The 12907-nt window shown below is 32.6% G+C and overlaps 2 protein-coding genes across 2 annotated transcripts; one reads left to right on the top strand and one right to left on the bottom strand.

The window, feature by feature from the left end:
- Window positions 1-1095: 1095 nt before the first annotated feature.
- On the bottom strand, window positions 1096-1661 carry LOC100792290 (agamous-like MADS-box protein AGL80). Its single transcript, XM_003535263.5, has one exon. The coding sequence runs from the start codon at window positions 1659-1661 to the stop codon at window positions 1182-1184; it is 480 nt and encodes a 159-aa protein (XP_003535311.1). The 3' UTR covers window positions 1096-1181.
- Window positions 1662-10096: 8435 nt separating this feature from the next.
- Window positions 10097-12907, top strand: LOC100775777 (anaphase-promoting complex subunit 11; the record flags this gene model as incomplete). Its single annotated transcript, XM_026124102.2, has 3 exons — window positions 10097-10227; window positions 11257-11375; window positions 12593-12907. Coding segments are annotated over 3 exons (366 nt in total), but the record flags the coding sequence as incomplete, so codon positions are not given.

Here is a 12907-nt window from a genome sequence, read left to right as displayed (position 1 = left end):
AAATTTTAGTTCATATCAGCAAACTCCTTTTTAACCACATTAGGAGATAAATGCAAGGGTAAGACTGTGTACAATGACCCTCTCTCATACCTTCGCATAGCAAGGAGCCTTTGGGCACTGGGGTATGTTAGTTTTTTTAGGAGATAATTGCAAAAAATCAAGTAGGATTAAGAGGAAAGATTGAGAGGATGCAACAAATAAGATTCAAGCAAGGTTGATCAAATGAAGAAATGCTTCAAGCGTAATTTAAGATTCTGTGGCACTAGAAGGAAAATTATATCAGGTGGCAAGCCAGCAATAAGTTTAGCATGGATAAGATTATTGAGATGGATGAGCGAACATACTAGAAAAGATAATATGTGATCTAAATTGGAGTGGCATTTGTTTAGGAGAAAATAACAAGTTTTTTCTGAAGATGGTTTGATTGCAAGGAGAAGACCAACATATGTGTTCAAAAAGTGAATCAAATGGAAGATTCCTCAATTAAAAGAGGTTCAGGTAGACTGCAACTTTGGGATAAACCATCAAAACATTCCTTGCCCTAAATTGATTTATTGAAATTTTGGTTTTGGATGGAGCCTAATAGCATCATTTGATTTATGTAGCTGACTCCACATGGTTGTATAATTCTTGGTTATGAAAAAAATTTCACCCAAATAATCAGGAATTTAAATTGTGGGCAACATCTTGTAGTAACAAAATCCTGATTGTAGCAACTGGTATAACCACATCACCCTGGCTGCTGACTGCATAGGTTTGCATTGACCTATAAACTAATAGTGATCATGATGTGACCACAGTTGCACTTTGAACCCTGTAAATAATTGTTGTGTGATCCGAGCATTAGAATTATAATTTTAACTCAATTCCAATTTTTATTAAATTGGAATTGGTATTATGCTCCTATGTTTCAATTATATTTCTAATCTTGTGTTAGATTCTTATTACTTAAAAGTACCAAAATTTAAGCATGGTATTACTTGGTCTCTGAACAAGAACATTAAAATGATAGAATTTCCAATGAGTTTTATTTAAATGATCTCAAAGACAGGTCATGCCTCTGAATACATAACAGACTCACAAAATAAAGGCTATGCTTCTACATACATAACAGACTCACATTAGAGGTCAAGCCTCTAAATATTGAACAGACTCACAAAGTAAAGACAAAGGCATGACCTCTAAACACTAATAGACTCACCATTGACAGCCAACTTATTTTCAATTTCCTTCAAATTCTTCTCAATCAGCTTGTTGAGTTCTTTCAGTTCTTCAACATTATTTGGCAGGTCTTCACCTTGCATGTACTGGAACATGGACAAGGCCATCTCCTTCTCATGGTTCTCCTGACGATGTTTCTTCAATTGTTCCTGGGCTTTGGCAATCCTTTGCATGATGAAGCTCTCTTGGTTGACATTCTTGCTTTCATCTAGTACAGATGCATCCAGATACTTCTGAATCACCTGTTTGGCTCTCTCTGGATCTGGCCAAACCTCTGGCTTAGAATCAAAAGGACTGGAAATTATAGCGCACGCTGGGATACCGCAAAGAATGGTGAGTTCACTCACCTTCTTAATGATACCCTTCTTCCTTTTCTTGTAAGTGGATTTTCTTGCCGTGACATCGGTGATATAGGCAAGTTTCACTTTCTTCCTAGTCATGGCTGCAATTGTGAAGAAAGTAATAAGAAATTACAATCTTTTATGCCATATTTTCCCTAGACCATCTAGGCTTTATAAAGAGCTGTCTCCCCTATCCCAATTGAAATTCCTGAAATCCTTGTTTGGACACTTGATACCACTATCTTGGGTTCCAAACAGAAAATTATCTATAAACATAAATGTTTTTTTGTATTTTACAATGATTGCATTGGTGTATTATATTGGAAAATATTTAAAAGGCACATGCCTAAATTGTTACACCTTAATGCATTGTCATTTTTGGAGAATATGCAAAATATGGAATTTTTAGGGTCTGTTTGTTTTTGACAGAAACTGGAAGGAAGGAAAGCCAGTCTTGAGTCGTTTCCTCATTTGGTTTGAAAAAGAGAGTAAAGAAATGAGTAAAAAAAATAAAATTGGGTCACACTGTTTCCGCGTTCTGCCCAAAAAGGAGGGAAATGGAGACAAAGATGGGTTGGGGTAGTAAAAGACCAAAAACCCCTTATTTGTGTACATTTCTTTTTTTATGTTAGGGATATATTTATGTCATTCCTTCATTTTCTTTTCTACCAACCAATTTATAAAATCATATAACTTCCCACCTATTTTCTTTCCTAAACCAAACATACCATTAAGGTTTGACCTATCATTTGAATTATATTTTATTTTCAGTATCTTATATACTAATAACATGATTACATTGTAATGAATTATATGCAAATTCAATGAATTTTACTTATTACTTGTATCAAATGATTACAACATTTTTTTATAAGACTACTGAATTTTTCTTATAGGAATGGGTGCATGAATTCTACAGGAATGGAAATATTTAATGAAAATCAAGTCATTGCATATTCTTATCAAATAGATAGTTTTAGTATTACAATTTATTGACTGTTTTTTATTTTATCTTTTTTAAATATCTTGCCTTTTTTGAAAATGGTGTTTCTTCTTGAAGGTAATCTTAGTCGAATCCAAATCATGCATCATATCATTATCTGAATTTCATTTCAGGATTTTATATCTGGGTTTTCTTTTTGTGATTTGCATATACATTGGGATTTGATTCCTTTTCCTTGTGTTTGGATGGATAATTTTATTTGATTCCTTTTCCTTGTGTTTGGATGGATAATTTTAACATTTCAAGGAAATTGAAATACACAAAATATGAATTTTAGCACTTTGTTTAAATAAAGTAATTCAAATTTCTTATATTTTAATTTCCTTACATATAATAATTCAATTTCTACCTAATGTTTTAAATGTTTATTTAAAAAGTTAAAATTTTAAAATTGAACTTTACCAAAAATAAACATTAGTCAATTTTTTAAATATTTAATAATTAAAATTTATCAAAAATAAACATGTCAGTTTTTTAAATATTTAATAATTAAATTTTACCAAAAATAAACATTATTCAATTTTAAATATTTAATAATTCAAAATATTTTTAACATTAGATAATATTTAATAATTTAAATTGCAAACTGATCATGCAAAAGAGATCAGTAATTTAGTATACGCCTCAACTATCAATTGACCTATAAAGTATGATGCAAATCAAAATTGCATCAATTATGGTTTTACGAACAGAATTTTAGCCGCACAGACAAAGTGTCACCAAGACAAAAGTATATAATATTTCAAACAAATAAATAGAAGATAAAGAAAATCATCATCCAAGAGAAACTCACAAAAATGTGGAGGGGGTATTTATCTTAATCTTTATAAGTGTAGAGAAAGTCAACATATTTTTATATAAACTCATAACCCACCAAAAATAATGCCAACTGTTTCTAAACTTTGAACAATATGATTCGTAAATAAGACTCATTATTTTTTTTAAAACACGGTAAACTAAGAAAATCTAGTTTAATAACTTTCAGGCATTTATTTCCTGCACTTCCTTATTTGAATCCAGTATCTCTCGTTGTATTTTGAAAAGTCTATTTCAAAATGAAAAATTATATTGCAGAATGAACTTTCAGAATACAATGAAACGCGATGGATTCAAACGTGTGACTTTTACCATGCCAACTTAAAAGAATACAAAAGCAATTTTGGTGATAGATATCTAGCAATTCTTCCTAAATAAGAATGGATTTTTTGTTTAAAGCCCAACAACAAAAGAGGTCCATGTCATCCCAACTTTGCTTATTGAGTGAAACTTCTTGCACCTCCAAATTTTGCTTCAGGCACCCAGACCCATTACATTTTGGACTGTCTAATGCAAAATGTAAAATTATATTTTAGATTCGACACTCCATGATATAGGGACATGCTAGGAGCACCCAGCAACATTACTGATGCACCCAGCAATTAGGTAAATGGGCAAAATTGCCCTTGCATTAAAAAAAATAATTTCTTCTTCCGGAAGAACAATTTGTGTTCTACCAGAAGAACCTTCTTCCGGAAAGCTTCCGGGAGAAGGTTCTTTCAGTAGCTTTCCGGAAGAACCTTCTTCCGGAGAAGCTATCGGAAAAACCTTCTTCCGGAAGAATAATTTGTGTTACCGGAAGAACCTTCTTTCGGAAAGCTTTACCGGTAGAACAAATTCTTCTGGTAGAATAAATTGTTCTACCGGAAGAACCTTCTTCCGGAAGAAGGAATTATTTTTTTAGCACAAGGACAATTTTGCCCATTCACCTAATTGATGGGTGCACCAACAATGTTGCTGGGTGCACCTAGCATGTCCCCATGATATAATGAGGTGTCAGGGAGGTCCAGGAAGCAACACTCTTGCTTCTTGATCTAACAAAACTCTATTAAGTTCAATCCAAGAACAAAAAAAAAACATTAATTTACCCAAAAATTAAATTGAAGAAAGAACACAATGAATCCTACTTGTGTTTAGATACCTAATTCAAACATAAAATCCAACTATCAGGTAATGAAAATGATCACAAATTATGTGATCCAAGGAGTGGGACCACATGACATAATACTCTTTGTAATCCTTTTTTTTTTCTCAACATAAGCTATAAAATATCTCCCAAATCCCGTTCCCTTCTACTCTAACAACACTCACTAAACTCCCAAGTCAAAACCAGCAATTAGGAGAAAAAAAAAGGTTTTGATTTGGTATTTTCAAAGGGGCAAAGCTAGGTGAAGTGCAGTGTGGGGTTGTTATTGGTCTGAATCCCATTTGTTAATGGCCCCTACAAACCTAAGAAAATACCTCCTTATCCCACAACTCAAACCACGCCCCTTCCTCTTCCCTTCCCCTTCCCTGTGCCCTTAAACAACTCCATCACTATCCATTGAGCTCACCGTCGAGAGACCTAAACCACCCCACAGATCGTGCGGTCAAGATTTGCATCGCGACAATAAAAATCGGCATCGCGTCAACCTATGTTAAACCCCTCCCCTTCCCCTCTTCAGTTCTTGTTTTTCTTCTATTTTTTATTATTGACTATTGGTAGTGTCGCGCAAGATGTTGTTGTTGGTATGGTATGGCATGGTGCGATGATGTTGTTGGAATGGTGGTGGCGTTTTGATGTTGTTGTTGGGATGGTGGTGATGGCGACGCGTGGTGCAATGTGGTGGTGGCTTGGATGATTGGAAGAAGAAACCGATTAGCAAAGAGGAAGAAGAGGGTGTGTAAAAAAGGTATTCAATGGAAGTGTAGTTTTGTTTTACTAAGTTTGGGTGGGAAAAAAAGCAACCAAAACACGAGTATGTTGTATAATTTACAACAGATCATGTTTTTGTTGCTTTTTTATTTTGCACCCCTTCAAAAAGTATCGAACACATGATTTCATTGTCCAGTTGTATAATGAAATTGTGTTTTCATTGTTATTTTTTTTACCTCCTTCAGAAAGTCATGGAAACATTTGTGTAACAAAATCGTATTTTCATTATTTATTTTTTCGTGCCCCTTTCATAAATAACAAAAAAATGATTTCGTTGTACAATTATACAATGTAATCGGTGTTTTCATAAAAAAAGGTGTTTTTGGAAGAAAAAAGTATTAGTCCCTTGGTTGGGACCAATAGCAACTCCCAATATAGTGAGCAGAAGATAGGGGACATGCTAGGTGCACCCAGCAACATTGCTAGGACACCCAGCAACATTGCTGGGACACCCAGCAATTAGGTGAATGGGCAAAATTGCCCTTGCGTTAAAAAAATAATTTCTTCTTCCGAAAGAAGGTTCTTCCGGAAAGCTTCCGGAAGAAGGTTTTTCCGAAAATTTTCCAGAAGAACAATTTGTGTTCTACCGGAAGAACCTTCTTCTAGAAGAACAATTTGTGTTCTAATGGAAAAACCTTCTTCCGGAAAGCTTCCGGAAGAAGGTTCTTCCGGTAGAACAAATTGTTCATCCGGAAGAACCTTCTTCCGGAGAAGTTACCGGAAGAAGTTCTTCCGGTAGCTTCTCCAAAAGAAGGTTCTTCTGGTAGAATAAATTGTTCTACCGGAAGAACCTTCTTCCGAAAGAAGGAATTATTTTTTAACACAAGGGCAATTTTGCCCATTCACCTAATTGCTGGGTGCACCAGCAATGTTGCTGGGTGCACCTAGCATGTCCCAGAAAATAGCCATTTGTATTCTGTAGAGCACTAATAGCAGTTATTGGCTACCATGTTCTGATTTGGTAACTTAGAAACACTCTTGAGTCTTGTGTGGCTCATTGTGATGCTATGTGCATTCTCAAGTCAATTGACATTATCTCATTTAGCAACAAGACGGTCAAAACTAATATTAATACTACTTGATCACGATTCACAAAAAGAAGGCACCAGTTCAAGTTCTTTTTCTAAAATAATCACTGAGAAGGATTGAAATATTTTTTATCAATAAATACTAAAATGATTCATCCATCAAATTTCTATTAATTATGTTTTTTTTAAAAAAAATCAACTCCAAAATCAAGGTTATTCTGAGATAGGTGTGTCCTCATAGATAATAAGTAACCATCCAAAATGAAATCGTATAGGTGTGCTTATATAGATGTACTTGTTCAAGCAAAACCAATATTATTTGAATCATGAATCATAATTTGTATTGAATTGTAAGATTTAGAAGATAATGAAAAATTACTTCAAATATATCATATAGATTATATATAGTGTTCAATGTAAAAATTATAAATAAGCTGGAAATAGATAAAAGAATATAACTAGAAGACTTATAAAGCAAAATTAGTTTGTGAAGTCTTTATTTCAAAAGAATGGAAATGAAACAATTAAATAACTAAATAGAGTACATGTATTCAATGAGTGAGACACAAATACCAGTGGTGGAATAATCAAATACTATAAGTTGAGAATTGTTTTTTCGATTCCTTTTTATTTAACAATTTAAGTTTATGTGACTTATCCATTTTTTATGGGAATTGCTGAAAGAAAAGTAAAAAAAAATAATGAATTGTTGAATTGTGTGATTCATATTGATGATAGAAATTGCATACATTCATTCATGTATCAAAAGATACAAAATCATGTAAGGTTCATCTTATGATATGAATAAGTAATTAGTCAAATTGTATTGAATTGTGAATGGTAAGATTCTGCAGAACTTATAGGTACATGCTCATATAGGCAAAAGATACATGCATTCTCAAAGTCAAAATCAATGAAATAAGCCAATGAAATGAAAAATAAAATACAAATCAATAAAATCAAAATTGAAACACAAATTAAAGCAACAAACCCTAATCTGATAGAAGAAATGCGCTAAGATGAGTAAGAGAAAGACACGAGCCTGGTTACTAGAGAGAGGGGGGCTCTGATGAATCGAGAAAGAGAAAAAGAAGCATTGAATTGAGAGATAGAGTGTAGTGTTGTAGAGAGAACGTGTGGTATTATAGTGAAAGAGATTGAGCCTAGCACTATAACGAGAGAGAGAGTAGTGTTGTGTATGAGAGAAGTGAAGGATTTTAAATTCTTTATTTTTTAGAAGAATTCAAAATTTTCCTATTTTAGTTAATTAAAATGTCGTATAAAAATTCTAAAATTTCATACCTATATAAATATTCTATTCAAACAAATTTGATTCAATTATTAGGAGGTGAAAGGAATGAAGTAAGGTTTGATACATGTTGGGTTGGATGATATTAGATTTGTGACATTTTTTTATCCAATCGAATCAATTTCAATTGGTTAGAATCAGATTTTGCCTAATATGTGACCTGATCCAAACCAATCTTATTATGATCGAATTGGGTCATCAGATTTATTATTAAAATAATAATAAATGAAAAAAAAATTGAAAATAAATTTAGGAAAGTGATTTTAGTTGTACATAATTTTATACATTTAACTCAAACTATTTTTTAACTACTATTCTAATATGCAACTTGTTCAATTCTAAGTCAAAAATTGAATCATGTTTTAAATCATAGTAATAAGTAGCCTTAAAATGAAAAAAAATACAATAAAATTGGATTGGTCTAAAAAGCCCAAACTCTTAATGTTACAAACATAAAGTAAAAATGAAACATAGTAAGTAATCGAGTGGATTGGATTGAATTCTCAAAATCAAAATCTAATCAGAAGTCATTTGATTTTTATATTTTCAATATGATATAAATCAATGATCCAAACCAATTCAAAATTTTCAGCTTGGATTCATTCAGATCAAATTGATCTGGATCTATGGCCACCCCTAGAATGGAAGGGAGCAAAATCCCCCCCTTCATCTAATTTTTGCTTTCCTCCAATATTGGGAGATTTGGAGGGAAGTGAAGGAGATTTAAAGCATTTTAACTGTAATTACTACAATATCCTTATGTTTTGAAATTTAAAATTATAAGGATATTGATAATTGGTTTTCACACTTTATTTTTGTGAGCAATCATCTTAATTTCTCTTTAATTTGAAGTTTTAACTCTCCCATTTATGAATAAAAAAAATAAATAATTAGAGTTTAGTTTGATTTGGCAATTGAATATGTTTTGATTGATTTTGTTTACTTTTTTTAATAAAGGAGTGAAAATTCAAGTGAAGCAAAAATGGAGCTTTTGAAGGACAAGACTCGTGTCAACCTTCCATAAGCAAGACATGTTCTAGAGAGCTACAAAAATGTTGCTCAATCGAGACCTATTGGTTGCTCTAGCCAAATCTATTGTTGAGAGTAACTTCAACCGACACTTAAGCAAGAGACCAGTCTTGCTTCAACAAGATTACTTCCAAAGCTCAACATATGCACTCTCGCTTAATTGAGAGTCCATCCTTGCTTAAGCAAGAGCTAACGTGGTAGTTTTAGTTGGAGAAACTTGTTTGGGAAACACACAAAGTTGATATTGATTCAATTGGAGAAGTTCGTTAGACACAATTTTGGGTGTTAATTTCTCCTTGAAGCTCTTCTATGATTGAATCTTCCATCTTTATCCATTTTTCTTTGGTTTTTGATCTTTCCATGGCCAGACATAACTAAATCCCTGGTTGTTAGGATTGGACTATAGTAGAACCTCAAACATGTATTCTCTATGACTTTCATATCTATTTTTTTTCTTTAATGCAATTTATTATATTTCAATGTTTCATATTTTTCTATTGCTTGATCATCCATGGTTTTGTGAATTGTTTTGTGTTTGAAAACACAATCTAATTAATCAGAAGTAGAATGATTAATAGATCTAATTGCTAGGGATAGGGTTTTGATTCAATAATTCTTGCAATCTATATCTCTAAACCTAGTTTCTAGATTAGATCTACTAAGGAATTAAGATTTGAGAAATTTTGCAAGGATTGATTATGTGTTGAAGTAGAAATGTAATATAAGATATTGATTATATTGGTAAGAGTCTCTATGAATTCTGATCCTAACAACATTTGACTCACCTAAACTTTTCATTCAACAAAAGAATTATGAAAATATAGGTTTAATTACATTTTTGTCCCACAAGATATTGCAATTATGCAATTTTAGTTTTCAATTGTATCAATTAGGTCCCTCGAGTATCACACATGTATAATTTTGGTTTCCTAAATTTCAGTTACGTTAAGGCAATTGACCAGTATCACAATTGTGTAGTTTTGTCCAAAAAATTAATTCCAATTACACAATTATGAAATTTGAACAATTAAAGTTGCACAATTATAATGCCTTATTTTCCTGTTAAACCAAATTGGTATTTATTACTTTATCACACAAAATGAATCAACTTAAGAAAACATGATAAAATGAGAGATATCACATTATTCAACATTGTCACATATCATGGCAAAAATTGACCATGATTAATTTGATCTAATTAAAACATTAAAAAAAATAATTTTTAAATAAAATAATTAATTTTATGTTATGTGTTTATTTAAATTATTTTTTTAAAAAAAATAGAAAACTAAAAATTTCCAATCTATTTCTTTTAAAAAATCGATTTTTTAAATATTTAAATAAATAAACTAGCCCTTAGGGATACCTATATCAATTTATGAGACCGTGAAATTTGATCCAATCAAACGGTTTACAATCAGCTTTGAATTTTGATTGAAGGCGCATCCCCTTCTCCCTTTCAAATTTTGGTCTCCACTACGAATTCGCACAAACCCTACCCACATCTTTTTTTTTTTTTTTTCTTTTGCAGTTGCTAGGCACCAAGATGAAAGTCAACATCTTGCGTATCCTTTCCATTCTTCTTCGTTTCATCTTTAAATCGTTTCTTTGTTTTACTACTTTTTGCATTTTTTATAGGCAAATTAATTGTTAGGATTGTTAGTTTTTTTTTTTTTAGCAGAGGCGATCCGAATCGTGACTATTTTTTGCATTCTACATGTTTTTGTCTTTAAACCTTACCCACATCTTCTTTTTGTAGTTGTTTTTTTTCTTCTTCTTCTTCTTCTTCTTCTTCTTCAAATTTTCGTGCTTTCATTTTCAGCCTAATTCTTGTCAATATAACGAGAATTGGGTGTTTGTGGAAAAGGAAAAGAAAATGTTTTTCTTGACTAAGGTCTCTACTTGGATATCTGCTGTACTTCTAAAAAGAGTATGCTCTCTCTCTCTTAAACATAACTTTCATATAATGATGAACTTGTTCTGCTCACTTTGTCTTTCAAATTATTCCCTAGCTGAATTTTCTGGATGGTTATATTACCATATCTGCTGAATAATTATGGTTGAGCCTGTTAGAGAAGATAGAAAAATGAGGGAAGTGAAAATGAAGTGAGATAGAAATGCCTTGATTTTCACTCTTGATGTATGGTTGGGTTGAGTCTGGAAAGTTGTCTTTAGCTTACTTTCGTGCTATGGGAGGATTTGCAACTGTGTGTCTGTAATGAGAGGATATGTTGCATTTTCAATTGCTTGGTGGAATATTAGAGATGGTAGTCATTAGTGAAAATGAAGTGGAATGGAAAGGTTTTGATTTTAAGTTGGTGGAACTTGTTAGGTGGTGTGGATAAAAGTAGGTTGTGAATAATTTTCTGCCGACATTTATGCTATAGAAGAACAGACAAAACTGGTATGACCTGTGTGAAATTGAGTTGGTTGCATTTCACTTTCAATTGCTCCAAATTTCTATTGTACCAAGCAAATTTAACATAGTTTTTTTTTTTCCAAATTTTTAGCCTCCCTAGTTTCTATCTTTTCATTTGCTTTGCGACTAAATCAAGCACATCCTTAATTTTCTCATTCCCTTTTGTCAAATATAGATGGCATGCTGTTGCTTCATGGACTTGGGATGCCCAGGATGAAACCTGTGGGATTTGTAGGATGGCCTTTGATGGATGTTGTCCTGACTGTAAACTTCCTGGAGATGACTGCCCATTGAGTAAGCTACTCTTGATGATATTATTGGCGACTTTCATCGTTATTATGTTTTGCACCAAATTGTCTTGAGTTATTTTTCTTAACTAATCTTTTATATTTTGAGAATTCTACGCTACTGTAGCAGTAGTAACTAGTAAATGCAACTGTACAGTGTGTAAATGCTTGTAATTTATTATTCACACATTAGCTTCTATTGAGTAAATGACTTATGTGTGGATAGTGATTGTGATGTGGGGTCTTAAGCAAGCCTCAAAACAGATTTTTAGTAGTCTGTTTAGTAGACCTACCACAACGTGGATTCTATCCAACTAACAATCTAGATGGTGTGAATGTGAATGAAGATTTCAAGCTTAGCTTATAAGTTTCAGAGTTTGTAGGTTTCTAAAAAGACCCTTTTATTGCTTTTTTGGGGTCTGTACATGTAGGGCTGTTAGAACTGGTGGTGAAATCTGAAGAAAACTCAAGAATAGATGAAGGAGAGAAAATCGAAATAGTTTCTCCCAAGAATGTATTATTGAAATTGAAGAAATGAATAGAGTAGCAGTTACAAATATGCCAACTGATCCACCCTCTAACTGCCTACCTCTGAAGACTAAGCTTCTCTTATTTATACTACTCATTCTAACTATTCCGTTAAGATTTACAGCTGGCACAGGTCCATGATTAACAGAACTAACAACCTAGGAACTACGCTCGGTTCCTTCTCTCATACACCTTCCTAATAGGAAGCCTTGCTCGACTAGCAATCCTATCAAGGGCAGTGACAGCAAATAACTCTGTCCTCTTATTAGGTAGGATGATTGAGATTACATAGTATCACGTTAGGAATTTCCAGTTTTCCTAATTGCAGATGCATTAGGCTACCTCCAAACATAATTTGTAGTTTCATATATATACTGATACATAAGTTTAAAGTTCTCTAGCTCCCTTGATTTGAATGTGTTGAACTGTTGCAAAGATGCTATTATCGCTGACAAACATGTTGACTATTTAAAAAGTTTTATGCATACCCAAGGAGTTTGAAGGAATTCCCACTTCAAGAAATCATTAGGATTACATAACGCTATTAAGAAATGCATTAATATATGGATAATGGTAATCTGTCTTTTTCTAGGTAACAAGAGTTGCATGGATTGAATGCCTGACTAACTAACTGATCCAATTGCTATATTCTGTGAATATTGATATCAGCAATTAATCTAACATATTTTTCTACAGTTTGGGGTGTATGCAATCACGCATTTCATTTGCACTGTATCCTGAAATGGGTGAATTCTCAGACATCACAAGCGCATTGCCCCATGTGCCGTCGGGAGTGGCAGTTTAAAGGATGAGAGCAAAATTCTCTTTTTTTTGAAGTGTGATCACAGAGAGCAACATTATAAATTGGTATGGTTAAATTGAGGACCTTTCTTCTTCGACTTTTCCATGCATACAAGATGTATTTTCCTTATTAGCAAATCTGTATCTTCATTGTAACTTGTAAGGAGATCGAAATCAAAGTTTCTGTAAAGTGCAAGTTTATTTTTTCCA

Source organism: Glycine max, chromosome 10 (genome assembly GCF_000004515.6).
Source record: "Glycine max cultivar Williams 82 chromosome 10, Glycine_max_v4.0, whole genome shotgun sequence".
NCBI classification, from domain to species: domain Eukaryota; kingdom Viridiplantae; phylum Streptophyta; class Magnoliopsida; order Fabales; family Fabaceae; genus Glycine; species Glycine max.
This window is presented reverse-complemented; position numbering and strand designations above follow the sequence as displayed.

What these genes read in the sequence shown, in the direction of transcription:
- LOC100792290 (XM_003535263.5), bottom strand. Translation starts at nt 1,661, where the DNA reads ATGACTAGGAAGAAAGTGAAACTTGCCTATATCACCGATGTCACGGCA.